Source organism: Palaemon carinicauda, chromosome 5, assembly GCF_036898095.1.
Source record: "Palaemon carinicauda isolate YSFRI2023 chromosome 5, ASM3689809v2, whole genome shotgun sequence".
Lineage (NCBI taxonomy): Eukaryota > Metazoa > Arthropoda > Malacostraca > Decapoda > Palaemonidae > Palaemon > Palaemon carinicauda.
The window spans coordinates 189,192,069-189,208,928 of NC_090729.1; the positions used below are offsets into that span (position 1 = coordinate 189,192,069).

Here is a 16,860-nt window from a genome sequence, read left to right on the forward strand (position 1 = left end):
TGGAGAAATTTTAGAAGCTCTTAACTTAAGCCTAAGATTATTTGGACAAGGTTAAGGTAATATCGAGAATAAGATAGTAATTCTTAATTAATCCATATCTAAGGAGAAGGAAACTCCAAAATCAAAGCTTTGTTCTTTAGTCTTGGGTAGTGCCATAGCCTCTGTACCATGGTCCGTCACTGTATTGGGTGAGAGTTCTCTTGCTTATATTCAAGGACACTATTCTGTTTGCTTATTTCCTTTGCTCACTGGTCTATTTTTTCATTTTGGAGCCCTTGGGCTTGTAGCATCCTGCTTTTCCAACTAGGGGTGTAGATGAGTGTTGCGACATTAAAAGACATGGCTGCTGCTACCCAAGCTTTTTTCAACTTAAACTTCAGTAGATTATTCCCTGAAACAACCATGAACATAATTAGCAGACCCCATAATAAATGTAATACAAACTATGTTAGATCCTCAAAGTAAATCTAATTAAACCAAATAGATACAAATGGAATAAACAAAAGGAAATACAAAAGAAACAGAGAATTACTTGATAAGTTGCTTTGACTGTCCTTCCATCAGGTAAGTAAACAAAGTATGAAAAGATCACCAGACAAACAGTTCAGAGTGAGGTATGAAAGAGCAAAAGGACAAAACATTATTATAACAATGAGCTTATAGTAATAATAATGATAATAATAATAATAATAATATAAAAGCTCACTTTATACAAAAGGGCTTAGAATAAGGTACGGTAAAGTGTCACTTTAGAGGTAGAATTAGGCTTTGCACAGGCCATATCGTAGAACTTCTCACGTTTTAAGCAAAGACTGCTGTTGATGTAAGCCTCTTTTTAGTTGTGTTCTATTGCATGTATAAAAATAGAGTGGTTTATTTCTAGAAGTTTTAATTATCATTCTTGTTAAATGGTCACATTATTAGGACAACCTAACTTTTCATTGTAGGTATTTCTCTCTCTCAGTTGTTTAACCCCTTTACCCCCAAAGGACGTACTGGTACTTTTCACAAAACTCATCCCTTTACCCCCATGGACGTACTGGTACATCCTTGCAAAAAACTGCTATTTACATTTTTTTTCATAATTTTGATAATTTTTTGTGAAACTTCAGGCATTTTCCAAGAGAATGAGACCAACCTGACCTCTCTATGATGAAAAGTAAGGCTGTTAGAGCAATTTAAAAAAAAACATACTGCAAAATGTGCTTGAAAAAAAAATAACTCGTGGGGGTTAAGGGCTGAAAAGTATCAAATAGCGTGGGGGTAAAAGGGTTAAGATTTACCTAAAGTTAAAGTTATCATATATATCAGTGAATTGTTAACAACTTTTAACCTTCAAATTCCTTAATTTATTGTGGTAATACTAGACTTTAATTCTAATAAAGTTAGGCAAAGAAAAAATGGATATTAACCAAATTTTAGTTTTTATTAAGAACTACAATGTTTTTTATGGAAAAATAAATTTAATGTTGAGTTGCAGCTCCATATTTACCCTAGAAGTGAGGTAAAATAGAGAGATTATTAAAATACAAGTACAGTAGATATAAATAGAATAAACAAAATTACTCAGATTAGAGAAAAAATAAAAGAACTTATAATAAATTAAAGAAAAATTTGTCAATATTAATGTCTTATATGTAGAATATTTTACTAAAATAGGTACAAGTGACCCATTTTTATTGTTTATCTATTTTCAGGAGGTTTAGACACTACTCCAGCGCCTGCAGCTCCTATAGCCAATTTGAACAGCACAATGGTACCACCAAGCAATAGCAATGGTGCCTTCCTCCTCGATGGACTGCTCAATAACACATCATCCAACTCGTCCATTACAAATCCAGTCTCTTCTCTTCCTACCTTCAATTCTGTTTCCAGTCCAAATACATCACAGTCAAGTGAGTATTTTTGTAATGTGCTTATGGCTGGTGTATCTCTATTAGATAGCTGGAGGAACGTAGAGAGTAGAGGTCCCCTTTTTTGTTTTGTTTCGTTTCATTTGTTGATGTCGGCTACCCCCCAAAATTGAGGGACGTGCCTTGGTATATGTATGTATGTAGGAACGAAGTAATAAGGGTGAGAACGAGTGTGAGAAATGAATTAGCAGCTAGAGTGGATATGAATGTGTTGAGGTGGTTTGGCCATGTAGAGAGAATGGAAAATGGCCGTCTGCTGAAGGAGGGGATGAATGCAAGACTTGATGGGAATGAATTAGTGAGAGTGAGAACAGGTATGAGAAATGAATTAGCAGCTAGAGTGGATATGAATGTGTTGAGGTGGTTTGGCCTTGTATAGAGAATGGAAAATAGCCATCTGCTGAAGGAGGGGATGAATGCAAGAGTTGATGGGGATGAATTAGCGAGGGTGAGAACAGGTGTGAGAAATGAATTAGCAGCTAGAGTGGATATGAATGTGTTGAGGTGGTTTGGCCATGTATAGAGAATGGAAAATGGCCATCTGCTAAAGGAGGGGATAAATGCAAGAGTTGATGGGGATGAATTAGTGAGGGTGAGAACAGGTGTGAGAAATGAATTAGCAGCTAGAGTGGATATGAATGTGTTGAGGTGGTTTGGCCATGTAGAGAGAATGGAAAATAGCTGTCTGCTAAAGGAGGGGATGAATGCAAGAGTTGATGGGGATGAATTAGCGAGGGTGAGAACAGGTGTGAGATATGAATTAGCAGCTAGAGTGGATATGAATGTGTTGAGGTGGTTTGGCCATGTATAGAGAATGGAAAATGGCCATCTGCTAAAGGAGGGGATGAATGCAAGAGTTGATGGGGATGAATTAGTGAGGGTGAGAACAGGTGTGAGAAATGAATTAGCAGCTAGAGTGGATATGAATGTGTTGAGGTGGTTTGGCCATGTAGAGAGAATGGAAAATAGCTGTCTGCTAAAGGAGGGGATGAATGCAAGAGTTGATGGGAATGAATTAGTGAGGGTGAGAGCAGGTGTGAGAAATGAATTAGCAGCTAGAGTGGATGTTGAGGTGGTTTGGCCTTGTAGAGAGAATGGAAAATAGCCATCTGCTAAAGGAGGGGATGAATGCAAGAGTTGATGGGGATGAATTAGTGAGGGTGAGAACAGGTGTGAGAAATGAATTAGCAGCTAGAGTGGATATGAATGTGTTGAGGTGGTTTGGCCACATAGAGAGAATGGAAAAATGGCTGTCTGTTGAAGAAGGTGATGAATGCAAGAGTTGATGGGAGAATTAGAGGAGGAAGGACAAGGTTTGGATGGATGGATGGAGTGGAGAAAACTCTAGGTGATGGGAGGATAGATGTGAGAGGGGCAAGAGAGCATGCTAGAAATAGGAATGAATGGCGAGCGATTGTGACGCAGTTCCAATAGGTTCTGCGGCTTCCTTCGGTCGCTTTGGTGACCTCTGAGTAACGCCAGTAGGGGATTTCAGTATATGAAGCTTCTTTTTTGGTGAATAATGGGGGAGGGTAGGCTGGTGCAACCTAGCCATACCAGCCAAACTCAGCTGAATCCCTTGTCAGGCTGGGAGGAGCTAAGAGAAGAAAAGTTCCCTATTTGTTAATTTTTTTCTATGTTGGCTACCACCCAAATTGGGGGACGTGCCTTGGTAGATAGGTAGCTTATGACTTGATATTAGTTTCGATATTTAACAAGTGTTATTATTTTTGTCAAGGAAGTAATTTTTCAGTGGTTTTTGTTTGCCTTTTTTATTTTGTTCAGGAGATTAAACAAAAATTTATGTGAAATTATGACAAAATCTCACTAAAGGTTGAGTTTTTGATTGGCAAGAAGTCTTACTTTAGGGGATAAAAGTCTTGTATTTTGCTCACCCGTTTTTCTAGTTTTCCAGGTTTAAAAAACTGAAAGCTCAAGTGCAATTACCCTATCTTTTGGTAACTAAATGTAATCAATATTATCTTATGTCAATTGTCAACGGTGATAACCTTGAAAAAAATTATGAGGGTGTTTATATGCTTTGAAAGGCCCAGGCCTACATGGCTGTGGACTATGAAATGTGAAGTACAAAATATTGATTTAGAAGCTCAAGATGGAGCGTGGGAGGAGATGATTATAAGAGTAAAAGTCATTGAAGTGGTATAATATTAACTCTGAGTCTGTATGTTGAAATAATTGAGGACTCGTTTATTTTTTTTTCCAGTATATAAACACATTCTTTTATGCATTTTCTCTTCAGGTATACCAGGTATTAATGCCTACGATAAAAATGGACTGCGACTAGACATGACCTTTGAGGTCCACGAATCTATGACAACAATCAACATGCAGGCCACCAACAACACTGGAGTTCAGATCACAGATTTCCTCTTTCAGGCTGCTGTACCTAAGGTATGTACAGTATAGGAAGAAAGCTTATTGGGTAGTGTCATAGTCTCTGTATCATGGTCTTCCACTGTCTTGGATTAGAGTTCTCTTGCTTGAGGGTACACTTGGGCACACTTCAATCCTATTTCTCTTCCTCTTGTTTTGTTAAAGTTTTCATAGTTTATATTGGAGATATTTTTTTAGTGTTACTGGTCTTTTAAGTATTTATTTTTCCTTGTTTCCTTTCCTCACTGGGCTATTTTCCCTGTTGGAGCCCGTGGGCTTATAGCATTCTGCTTTTCCAACTAGGGTTGTAGCTTAGCAATTAATAATAATAATAATAAAATGATTTCTTTCTCTGTTGAAGGTCTGTTGTAATTCGATCATCGTTAAGCTAACGCAGCTCTTTCTAGAGATGCAGTTTAGTCGTAAGGAGATAGAAGCTACAAAGTTGATATCTTTATACACACAGTAAATAATTTATAACTATGGTAGCTCTTTTCTATTGGAATTTGTACAAAAGATGATGTAATAGTAAAATTATATGACTGTGAACAATTCTTTGATATTTTTTTTTTATTATGCTGCTTCGATGAAATACGAAACTTAATCATGATTTTTTTTTTTTCAGTCATTACAATTACAAATGTTGAATCCAACCAGTACCAGCCTGGCACCATCAGGGACTTTAATTCAAGTTATCAAGGTCAACAATCCAAATAAGGTAATGTGGTTTCCTTGACATTCTTACCTCAGATTTTGTTTAAGAAATATCTTGTTTTACCCAACCCTTATTGGCTGGTAGGCAGATAGCCAAGCACTGATTATTTGCTATAAAAAGTGTTTATTGCAGTTAACTAGAAATTTCTGGAGCTTTAATGAATGAAATATATGTATTGTATTTATAACTGGGTCCTCCTCTTATTGGTACTCAAATTTCTTAACTTGTAATCAGTTGTTTTATGGAACGAAGATTACACACTCAAAAAATTTCATCATCTGATTAACCCTTTTACCCCCAGGCTATTTGGAAATTTCCAACCTTTAACCCCCAGGCTATTTGGAAATTTCCAACCTTTAACCCCCAGTGGTTATTTTTTTTAAGCACATTTTGCAGTATATTTTTTTTAAATTGCTCTAACAGCCTTAATTTTCGTCATAGAGAGATCAGGTTGGTCTCATTCTCTTGGAAAATGCCCGAGGTTTCTCAAAAAATTATAAAAAAAAAAAAAAACAGTTTTTTGCAAGGACGTACCAGTACGTCCTTTGTTGGTAAAAGGGTTAAGCATCACCTCACTGCCTAGTTGTTCACACTGCAACTCAACTGATGTAGGATTTGATACAATATCTTTTAATAACTTGTTTATTTGTTCATAATTACATTGTAGTTGGGCCAAGAGAAGCTTTGTAGGAGCAGACAAAAGTCTTAATTATATTTACTGCTAATAACAAATAAAATCATTTGACTATAAAGTACTTCATTCGTCCGCTTAAACAAGGCGAGACGAAGGAAGTACTTCATAGTCTAATGAGACAGTTATATGGTAATATAATGAACAAAGATCTAAAAACAAGATTCTTTCATAAAGACGACATACAAATCTTAAAGAATTTTAGAAAAGATGAAAGAAAACTTAAAAAATTTTTATAATATTTCATATGAAGTTAAATAAAACTTGTTCCTAGGATTCCACTTGAATATTATTTTATTTGCAGGTGGCACTAAGGATGAGGATAAAGCTGTCTTGGGTAGCAAATGGAACGCAAGTACAGGATCAAGGCGAGATCAGCAACTTTCCCCCCGCGCTGTGGCAGTGACATAGCCTTTCCACATCTCCTTCCTTCCATATATTGCACCTCTTTTCTTTGAGCTCATTTCCAACTCCCATGCAGTAAAGTTTAATCCCTTTCCATTGTTTTATAACTTTTTTTTTTTCTTTTTTTTTTTTTTTTTTTTTACTTTCGTTCAACTTGCCTGACTTGTTCATGCCTACAGAATCATAATTGAATAGTGGTTTTCTAGGGTAAATCTCATTGATCATCATATTCCCAGTTTCATCACTGAATTTTATGAACCTCTTTTTCCCTTGTTGATGGATATTCACTTAACATATTAAACTTCATGCCATTAACCTCATGATCACGTATATTTTTCTCTTTCACTCTTACAGAGAGTTGTGATTATTTTACATTAATGGGGGTTAAATACAAATATATATATATTTTTCCCAGCTGGCCATTTGCTTTGCTTTTTCTGTTAAGGTTTAGTTTTTCTTGTGATATAGTTTATTTTTGTCTTGTTCTTTGTTTTGTAGGAGCTGAAACTTTCTTTTAATTAATATACAGAATATTTTTTTGTAGACTTTTGCCTTTTAAATTTCTATTCACTAAAGTGAGTTTTGAGTAATTTAGTAATTAGAGCCCTGTAATTGCTTCATGTTATTTAATCTCTTACAGTATTTATTTTCTTAGATTGTTGAGTTTGATCTTGAAAGCTTTTTGTTTAGTACCTCAAATTTAATTCCCGAATCTGCGTTATTTTTATCCACACCCACTTGATTTATACATCTCCATTCTGATGCTATGCATTTCTTACGTTTTTTGTTACGTTTAATTCCACTGGTCATCTATTTTGTTACTTTTAGTTTCATGCATCAATAGTAAGGATTTTCTTGATGAATAAGGACTCGATGAGAACATCTGGGCAGAGTGACGGAGTAGAACTAGACCTCTTATAATATGTCAACAATTTGCTTACTGTGGTTGGGTATTCCAGCAGCCTTTTGTAGAAGGTGATATAAACTTGTAAGGGTTTGCCTTTTATTTGTAACAGATAGCATTTTTTCACATTTTTTTTAATTGTCAAGGGTTCATATACTGTATATAATTGCAAGTAAACATGGAGTTGAACATACTCGATGGCCATACGCTTGTTATTTGTGCCAACAAAGGATAGCAAGCTTTGATATTGCTTTTATGACATTAGGTCCCTGTACAGTAGCTGCCTTAACTCCAATATGAAACAATCACTTCCAAACAACTTTATTAACATAGAAAAAACGTGAAATTGTCTTAATTTTTCATAATTTGGTACTACAGTTTATAGAATCAATTTTGCTACCTTTTACAGTTCAGTAGGTTTGTAGTTTAGGCTTTCAAAACTTTGTTCAAGTGAGGCATGGAATCAGTTCAATGTTTATTTGTGTATCTTGAGTTTTTTTCCTTTTTTCAAGGGGGGTTATCATCATCGATAAGAATAGAATTTGTTTTCGAGTATTTTGATTTGAGACTTGTATGCTTACTAGATAGCCCCAGCCCCATTCCTAAAGTTCCGTTTGCTGCGTAGTAGCAATGTTGCTTCTCTAGCCAAGGAATGCCTGTGAGTAGTGTAAGTTAGGAATGGAATTTTCCCCATGTCATTTTTTAAGACTTTTTTTTCCTATGTATGAAAATCACTGTATGGGGGTTTCTTAACAGGGTTTTTTCCTATTTTTATATTCCTTAGCTTGCAAACCTTTGGACCGTACAGTGATAATTAGGTTCTCGATACGAGTTTCAGAAGCAGTTGGTTTTGTCTGGCCTTAGCATGGAAAGTAATGAAGAATTAAGCTGTTGAGTGAATTGCAGCTAGTAAAATATAGTGCAGATTTTCCAGAAAAGAAATTTTTTTACAAAATGTTTATAATTTTTGCTGTGCTGGTGTATTAGGACTGGGTCCTAGGTATTGATATGTGGAATAGAGATATAAACTTTTAAAATATTGCATATTTAACTTTTGAAATTGTACATATACAAGATTATCTTTAAAATGCTGAGGTAAAAAATTGCAGTCTACGATATATTTGCTTATTTATGGAAATATGGTTTCTGTTTCCATTTCAATGAAATTTGTTTTGAATGAAATTGCAAAAATCGTATGTGATGCTTTGGATTTTATTAAGCTCACATTAGTGGCAGATGTGTATAACTTTTTTTTTAACTGCACAATTTTTTTTACATGTACACTAAAGAATGACTATGATTTCACACAGCTATGTAATATTTTTCAAAAGCATTGCATGATAAGAAGCTATTCAATAATGTAAAGCAAGAAATGTTAAGACTAATGAATATGGCTTGTGTTCGAAATTATGCAAACTAATTTCTATTGGAACGATTTTGAAAATATTGTACTCTTACCTTCAAGAAAAAAGGGGTATTGGCTCATATTCTTAAGATTATGTATTTTCTCATTACCTCTAGAAAGGAAAAATTAGTTTTTGTTAGATTGCCATTGTAATTTTCAATTATCGAGAGTGAGATGAAAGTCCCAATGTCAGAGGTGATTTTGTTTAAGGAAAGTCCCAATGTCAGAGGTGATTTTGTTTAAGGAAAGTCCCAATGTCAGAGGTGATTTTGTTTAAGGAAAGTCCCAATGTCAGGTGATTTTGTTTAAGGAAGAAATGGGCAAAGTGAAGGCATTAATAGTTTGTTTGCTAACATTTATAATTGAGAAAGGGCTAGGTCTCTCTCTCTCTCTCTTTTCTGGGAGTTTATATTGAAAATGGATAAAGTTTTAAAGGAATTAGGTAATGTTCATGTGATATTATCCCAGTCAAATGATGCATGCAAGTTGCTTTTCCTATATTGTGCTTTTTATTTTTGATTTTATTTTCTATTAAAATGAAAAGTGGAGTATTCTTGTACTTAAAAATACTGTTACATATTTAGAGATTTTTATTAACTTGGTAGACATAGAGATGATTTGGTAGTGATAATGAATTTTTAATAGTATTTAGTTTTCCTTTCAAGATGAATCCTCTCGGTAAGTTGACATTGATGGTCTTTCAGTTGTCGTGACAGTTGTACTTAGCACCTTGCGGTTATCACTAAAATATGTATATTGTACAGGTATCTTTGTAAAGCTTTTTAGACTTTGCCATATAATGTAATGTGAGAGGGGCTCTCCTGCACTGGACCAGCAAGGAACTTTTCCTACATAAAGCTTTTCTTTCGAATGTTCCAGAACCTTTTAAAGCAATGTCCATAAATTGTGAATATTGAGCTTTGATTATAGGGAGATAAAAACTAAGGCCTTGTACTATGATTTATTTTTGTATACTCATGGTATTGTGTTTGGCCATAGGCTGGAACATGTAAATATGTTAGGGGAGCTGACATAGGTGTTCAATAATTGTTGTAAATATGATTGTTTGAAGAACACAGTTTCTTGGATGGCGCACTTGTTTCAAGAGGTGGTAGAAGAGAAAGTTATCTCCCCTTTTGGATAAAAAGAACTAAGGTAAGGTGCTTCGATAAACGCATATAAATGGGATGTGATCTGGCAATCACTAAGGCTCCTGCTTGGTTTATCATCCTCCTTTACATATTTTGTTGTAAATTTTGTTCTTAAATGTTTCAAAGTGTGTTGACATAGTTGAAATTATATATTATATATGACAGGTATACCTAACAATCAGTTTTTGGCTGTTTTATTCCATCCGTACAGTTTATTTCTTTCAGCCATTTTTCTGATTATATGTTTTAGGTTTAGTTCTTATGTTCTTAGGTGGCAGAGGATTAACTTTTTATGTTACGTGATTATGTCCTTTTAATTAAATTATTACCTTTAAAGGTGTCAAGGTGAAGTCATTATACTAATTAAATGGCCTTTACAGACTCGGGACATTTGGGAAACCCGAGTCTGGTCAATTGCTATATTGTTGCAGATCAGGACCCATGGATTATGTATTTTTTGCAAGTATGTCCTGTTGTATCAAATTTATGTAGTCTTTGTAAATTTTGTCATTTAGAAATGATGTATCTATATATTGTTTTATAATAAAAAGAATCAGTTATAAAAACTATAATGTAAATATAAACTTCACGGGCTACTTTCATGGTAGATCAGGGAATGTATAACCAACCACACTCAGATACAAGCAATGATGATGAGGAAAAGAATACGCCATTATTATAAATGGCATAATATACAAATTGAGTGAAGCAGTTTTTCCCTTTCTTTCTTTCGGGTATAAAACTTAACACGTAGGATAGGCTTTTCATTTTCATTCTTTAGAAAACAATATTTCAGAAAAAAAAGTGGGAATATTAACTCCTAATCTCTTAATTTTTCAGATATTTTCCTCCACTAAATTTTAGTAATATATTGATTATTTTTACCACTTCTTTAGGGTAATTCGCCGATGCACTTAATTAAGTTTGTACTGTACCGTACTGTACTACATAATTGCTGGCCAATGTAACATTTCCCTTTTATGAAATGTTACCACCTTCTCACTTTGTATTGTTCTGGGTGTGTTCGCGTGTATCTCCCACTTCACCCCTTATTGCAAAGATGGTAGGCCAGATCACGAAATCATTCCATGTTCTCTGGTTATGTAAGAGCCCTCTGGCATGATGTATTCATAATTTGGGAAAAGAATAAATTTAACAGTGAATTTTTAGTGTGTTGTAGTTATTTATTTTACCTTCATGTTTGTAGCTTTCAGAAGCCTTCTTAACATTTTTAATGGAAATGGTACAGTATGTTGTTGTTATTTACATTTTTCTATAGTTGTCACCTCAATGATAGTGCTAATTCATAAATTCAAAATCATTGTCTCCTAGTTGCACCTATTTTTCAACTGTTATTTCATCTCCATTCCAGTTTCCTTTCTGTCATATTACTGTTCAGTCCTCCTCAACAATTTTGGAATTTTTCCCTCTGTTCCTTCTCGAAGCTGAATGGCCTCTCTGGTCTTAAAACTGGGCCAATTAACATTAAAAGTAAGTTACTTTCATGACTAGTTAGGTCTGGCTCCTCTTAACTAGTTAAGTTTTACTTGATTTGCTTTGAATTTTTGTTTTTGGACCATTGAGGCTGACCTCTTTAAGTGCTGAACAATGATGATGATAAATAGAGGTGAGGCTGGACATTATACCTCCTCACTTGTTCAATGACTAGCAATGTCAATTGAGGTGAATGTTATCAAAATCTGCTTTTAGCCAATTTTTAGATTGACATTCCTGAAGATAGTTTTCCACTATATTTTGCTTCTTCCATCAAGTACAAAGCACTTGTATCACCCCATGGGTTCCAGTGTTTAGAGTCGAGCCTAAATCCTGTTCCTACTCGAATACATACTATCGTCCTTTACAGAGAATGATGATAATGAAGCCGAGAATACGGCAATTAAAAACTTACAAGTTGTTAATGACCGACAGGTAAATACTTGCTAATAGCATGGTGGCAAGCACTACCTGCTGCTCTCTGATAACTCGCTAGGATATCAGCAGTCGGTGGGTACAGACATTCTCACCGACTACGAATATTGAAAACTTCCTGATTACTTTTTCTTTTTCCAGCATGCTAGACTTTTCAATTGTGGCTGTGTTTGTCTTCGGTAATGTGCGGGAATGCCGTGGAGTGATGCCGAAGACCTGCAGTGCTTTCAAGAGTGTAGTTGTAACTGATCCTCAACGGACATGACCTTCATGCAGAGGCCATGCATGTACACGACCCTTGCCTTGTGATGAGTGTCGGGAAAGGCCACCCCCAATTGAAGAGGTAAGGCAGGAGGCAAAAGAAGTCTAAAAGATTCTTCTCCGGGGTCATCGACGAAGTAAAAAAAACCTTTAATTTCTTCTTTGACCTCGGGTAATCTTCCTTCTGACTCTTCTCTGTTGGTCTCGTCTAGGGGCCAATCAAGTACGAGTGGTGGCCCTTAACATTAGGGCAAGGGAGTCCTTCCAGTTCCCCAAGAGAGATGATGGGGCCTCCTCATCAGGTTGAGCCTCCCTTGTTTCAGGTGCTGTGACCTTTGTTGTGGCTTCAGGGTTCCTGCTTGGAGCAGCAACTGCAACAGGCTCTGTCAGCGAGGCACCAGCATACACCGTGCTCCTGCGCTGAGGATAGAGAAGAGAGTACCTGACCCTCGGCCTTCAAGGAGGTTTCTTCTTTCCGAGCTCTCTCAGACTTTTCGTAAGATTGTTCCTCAACCTCTGCTATATCCCTCCTATTCTGAGGGGGATCATAGGCTAACCTCTAGTAGGCAGTACTACACATCAACTTCTGCACGATCTTCGAAGAACAAATCTCCATCTTCCTGATGATCTTCCAGACACGCCTTGCCATCACAAGTTTCCAGATATATCTCACCCAAGTGAACCGTTTCACTAAGTCTCCCTCCTAGGGGCACCTCACCCCAACGCGCTTCACGCTCTTAACGAGCTTCTCCTGAACGTGCCTCAACCTAGAGCTCCTCGTATTCTGGCCAATCACCTTCCAAGCAATCTCCTAGATCCTCTTCTAAAAATACTTCAGTCTCCAATGAGTTCTACTGGACATGCCTCCACCCCTGGATGAATATCTTCCAGATACGCTCCTCCGGTAGCTTCTTTACCTACACACTCCTCAACCTCCAGATGAATTTCTACTGAACGCACTTAACCTGCGAATTCCGCTTCTGGACATGCCTCACCCCAGCACGCTTCACTGGACAAGAGATCATCCAGATGAGATTTACCGTATTCCAGTCTCGTATCTTCTGTGCGTTCTTTTGCAAAATACACTTCATCTGTGTGCATCCAGGGATCTTCGGAGGCCGTCTCTTGAATGTGCAAGGCACGCAGCTTCAGAACGCGCTAAATACGTCGCCCCAGAACATTCACATTCTAGGCGTTCTACCCCTGAGCGAGGTAGACGCTCCTCTTCTAGACACACAAGACACGTTGCCAGGAATGCGCTAGGCACGTCACACCTGATCGCTTTAAGTGTGTTATTCTTTAACACGCTAGAAGCATTTCTCCAGTGCATCCAAGACGCTCCTTTGAAGACCCAGCTGAACTAGCATATTGACCTTGACTATTCCTCTTACCTTGACTCTAAGAGATACTCAAAATTTCATAGTGCGCTGCACACACATCACCTGGAAGTGGGTTTTCATCTTCTAGCTAAATTTTCTTTTAAGCTTTCCTTACCAGACCAGTTCTCAGAACATTTCAAACATTTGTCCGGGGGACAATCGTTGGATTTCTCTCCTTCCTTGAGTGTATTAGGCAAGTCGGCTCCCCCGCAGAGGCGACCTTTAAAACAAGTCACAAGACCTATTTTATCTCCAGCACCAGAACCCAGATCACCCAGGCCAGATCCGGAGGTTAATCTTAAGTACGTGGATCAGCAGTTGGCACACATCGTGCACTCCAGGAGGTATATTAGGCATAGTACACATCAACGTGCACTCCAGGAGGTGCATTAGAAATGGGTCCAAATTACTCCTCCTAGAGAGATAACTGTAGTTGAGAACTCTAGGCTCTCCAACAGAATTTGGCTCTTACCAATTTCCACCACTCGAGAGAACCAGGAAGAATGAAGTGAACGAATGTATGGAACAAGCTAAGGACGTCCCGAGGGATTGTGATGGTCCTACAAATCGCCTCTCTCCCACAGCAGCCACTTCCTGACTCAGGAATGAAAGGACTGAATATCGGATCTTAAATCATCTGGCCCCACGGATCCTAAGATACCAAACCAAATCCGCGTCTCCCAGTCGAGTGATTCCTGTAAGGATTCTTCTTCCATTCCTTCTGCTTCCCAATCTTCTGGTAGAGTGGTGGAGATGGATGTTAAAAATAACTAATGCAGATCTCTCGTGGGATTGATGCGGGAAGATCATTAAGAGGTATGGTCCTGACTACGCATCAGTAGAATCCGAAGGGGTTCTTCTGCAATCGGCTGGACCTAAACCTCCAGACGCTGAGGAGGGTGAATGAGATTTGACTTTCCTCCAAGTCTTTTGGTGTATCTAGAGTAAGGGGATTGGGAGAAGCTCTGTCATATCTTCTCAAGGGCAGAAAGGCAGCCATTGACTATCTCTCCCAGGCCCCTGCCAGCTCCAGGCCTCATTTAGAGCTTCCTTGGTCTATCCTGGGTACGGAAGCTCTAGAGAAGGAAAGCGCTCAAGTTTTTAGGGAAAGGGATTCTTGAGAGTGGGGAAGTCCTCTTGACCGTGACGCCAGGGATTTCAAATGACTGGTAGGTGTGGCATCTTCTGTGCCTTTTTTTGGCAGCAGAGGCTTCAGAGATGAAAGTCACGGCCACGTCCACTATGCGGGGAGCCTCTTGGATTGACCACTAGTCAGGAATAGTTGGCTATTTAGCTGACACACAGGACTTTTCTGACAACAAGAAGCAAGCCCTGAAGGATATCATTCTTACGGGGGCTAGAACAGTCTAGTTTCTATGAAGACAATCTGTGGATTTTTTTAATTGAGGGCTCTTCACCTCCCTGTGGAAGATGTAGAAGCAGCCACAGAGAAATGAAGAAAGGACACCCAGGAGTCTTTCTCCATCAAGCCATGTTCTTCCGACAACCGCAGACCTACACTTCCAACAAGGCTAAGACAGCCTCGTAACTACCACAGCCTTTTAAGCCTGCACAGAAGTAGGGCACCTGCCCTTAGCTCTTGATCCTTAAGAAGACCCAGAACCAGCCCTTTCAGTTTTGCCAAATCAAAGGGCGAAATAGAGGTAGAGGATGAAGACTCCGTTAGGGGAGAGTCCTCCCACAGTCCTACCAGTGGAAGGATGATGGCAAACCAAGTGGAAGAGATAGTGGTTCCGCAGGTCAGAAAGTTGGACATTGGAGGTCCTTCAGTCTGGTTACCTCCTCCCATTCATCAGCTCTCCCCTTCCCCCTCTGAGTTCACCACCAGTGACAGCTCCATCTTATCACCAAGGGTCACTAACAGATCTGGCCCTTCAAGCAGAAGTCAAGGCCATGTTGGAGAAGGGCTCTCTAAGAGGTCAACAACGACTCCCCAAACTTCCACAGTCGACTCTTTCTTATGAAGATGGCTTCTGGAGGTTGGAGACTGGTCATCAACCTCTAAGCCTTGAACAGGTCTGTGCAACATACTTCGTTCAAAATAGAGACAGCAGCAATGGTCAGGCAATCGATCAAGCCCATAGGCTTGAAGGATGCGTACATTACTTCGAAATCCCGATTCAATCGTCCTGTAGGAAGTAACTACGGATAGTAGTAGCTGGCAGAGTATTCTACACAACTGGCCGATTCTGGCCGAGTCAAAGGACATCCTGATCCTCCACCAAGACAGGTTTCTTTAATTTTGTTATGATCTGGGGATTGTGGTAAATCAAAAGAAGTCTGTATTAATCTTGATATAGACATGAACACAAGGTAGGAAAGGTTTTTCCATCCCCGGAAAGAATATCCCATTTCCGGGAGGTAGCTCTGCCCTCCCTTTGTCTATCCACCTGCCAGCTCATCAGTGGCAAAGTCTACTAGGCCACCCTTTCATCCTTAGAGCACTTGTGTCCTGTAGTCACCTTCACCTAAGGTGTCTTCAGTGGAAACTGAAGCAGCACTTGTCCCAACACCTAGCCCATCTGCTTCTCACTGGTTCAAGTAGGGGAAGAGTCCTTAAGGGATCTTCAGTGGTGATTAGATGAGTTGAACCACTTGAAAGGATACTCTGTTGATTCTTCCTCTGAAGCTCTTGCTCTTCATGGATGCATCCAAAGAGGGATGGGGAGCTCACCTCCGTCAGAATTTAGTGTCTGGGCTCTGGTTCGAGAGAGAACAACAAGAGCGCATAAATCTCCCAGAGCTGAGAGCAGTGTTTCTGGCTCTTTAACACTTTAGCCCTCTTCTCACTGGTCATTCAGTGGTAATGATGAGCAACACAACCACCATAGTGGCTTACATCAACAAACACTGAGGCAGAGTGCTACTACAACTATGCCAACTAGCAGTAGAGATATTTGAGTGGGAAGAGCTTAACTTAATTCTCCTTACAGCCTGCTTCATTTCAGGCAGAAGGAATATCATGGCCGACAAGCTGAGGAGGAAGACGCAGATAGTTGGTTTCAAATGGTCTTTTGTGCCAATGTTTCTTCCCGCTATGGGACAACTCTCGGAACTCGCTTCAAGAAGGGAGGTTCTTGGTACCACAGTCTCTCCCATGGGGAAAGAAATGGTAGAAGTCACAGTTAAGCGACTTAATCAGTTTTCCACGAAATTATTCGATGACATCATATCAACGTTTTACTGAAGAATTCTTCCTCCCATAGGACACTCGCCAGTCAGTCTGTGAACAGAATGGGGGCAATCAAATGATGTCTGTCCTTTGTTAGAGAGGATCATTGCCGACAATTGCAAAAGCACCATGTAAGATTTCAGTGCTTGAATGAGTGTTGAGTTCGAATTTGAGAAGTCACCTGATCCTACCCCTTAATGCACAATCAAGTTGGAAGATTCTGCTGTCTGGGAAAACTCAGTTTATAGCTCGGTCTTCAAAAATAGGAAAATTTAGGTTGAGGAGCAGTATAAGCCTCTGAGATCTCGACCAATGGTGTCACCAGTTTCTAGGGAACTTCCCAAGACAGGAGCAGTGTTCGTGGCGTGAGCTCCTGTACCTTATACCAAAACCCTTCCCACAGGTTGGGTTTTGGCACAGCACTGCTGCTCATAGGAAACTATGCAGAGGAATCTGTCAAAGTCTTGAAAGACCTTGCCAGATTGGTTGTCCTGTGCTTTGGTGACCTCTTTCTCCTCCT

The 16,860-nt window shown here is 38.7% G+C and overlaps 1 protein-coding gene across 2 annotated transcripts in view; it reads left to right on the forward strand.

Moving 5' to 3' along the window:
* Positions 1-10,747, forward strand: part of AP-1gamma (adaptor protein complex 1, gamma subunit) — an 81,324-nt gene extending 70,577 nt beyond the window's left edge. For both annotated transcript variants that reach the window (XM_068374466.1, XM_068374467.1), the window contains exons 17-20: positions 1,698-1,895; positions 4,174-4,325; positions 4,933-5,025; positions 6,018-10,747. In XM_068374466.1, coding sequence (XP_068230567.1) covers positions 1,698-1,895; positions 4,174-4,325; positions 4,933-5,025; positions 6,018-6,119 — 545 coding nt within the window. In that variant the 3' untranslated portion in view covers positions 6,120-10,747. The remainder of the gene's footprint in view (positions 1-1,697; positions 1,896-4,173; positions 4,326-4,932; positions 5,026-6,017) is intronic.
* The last annotated feature ends 6,113 nt before the right edge of the window (positions 10,748-16,860 follow it).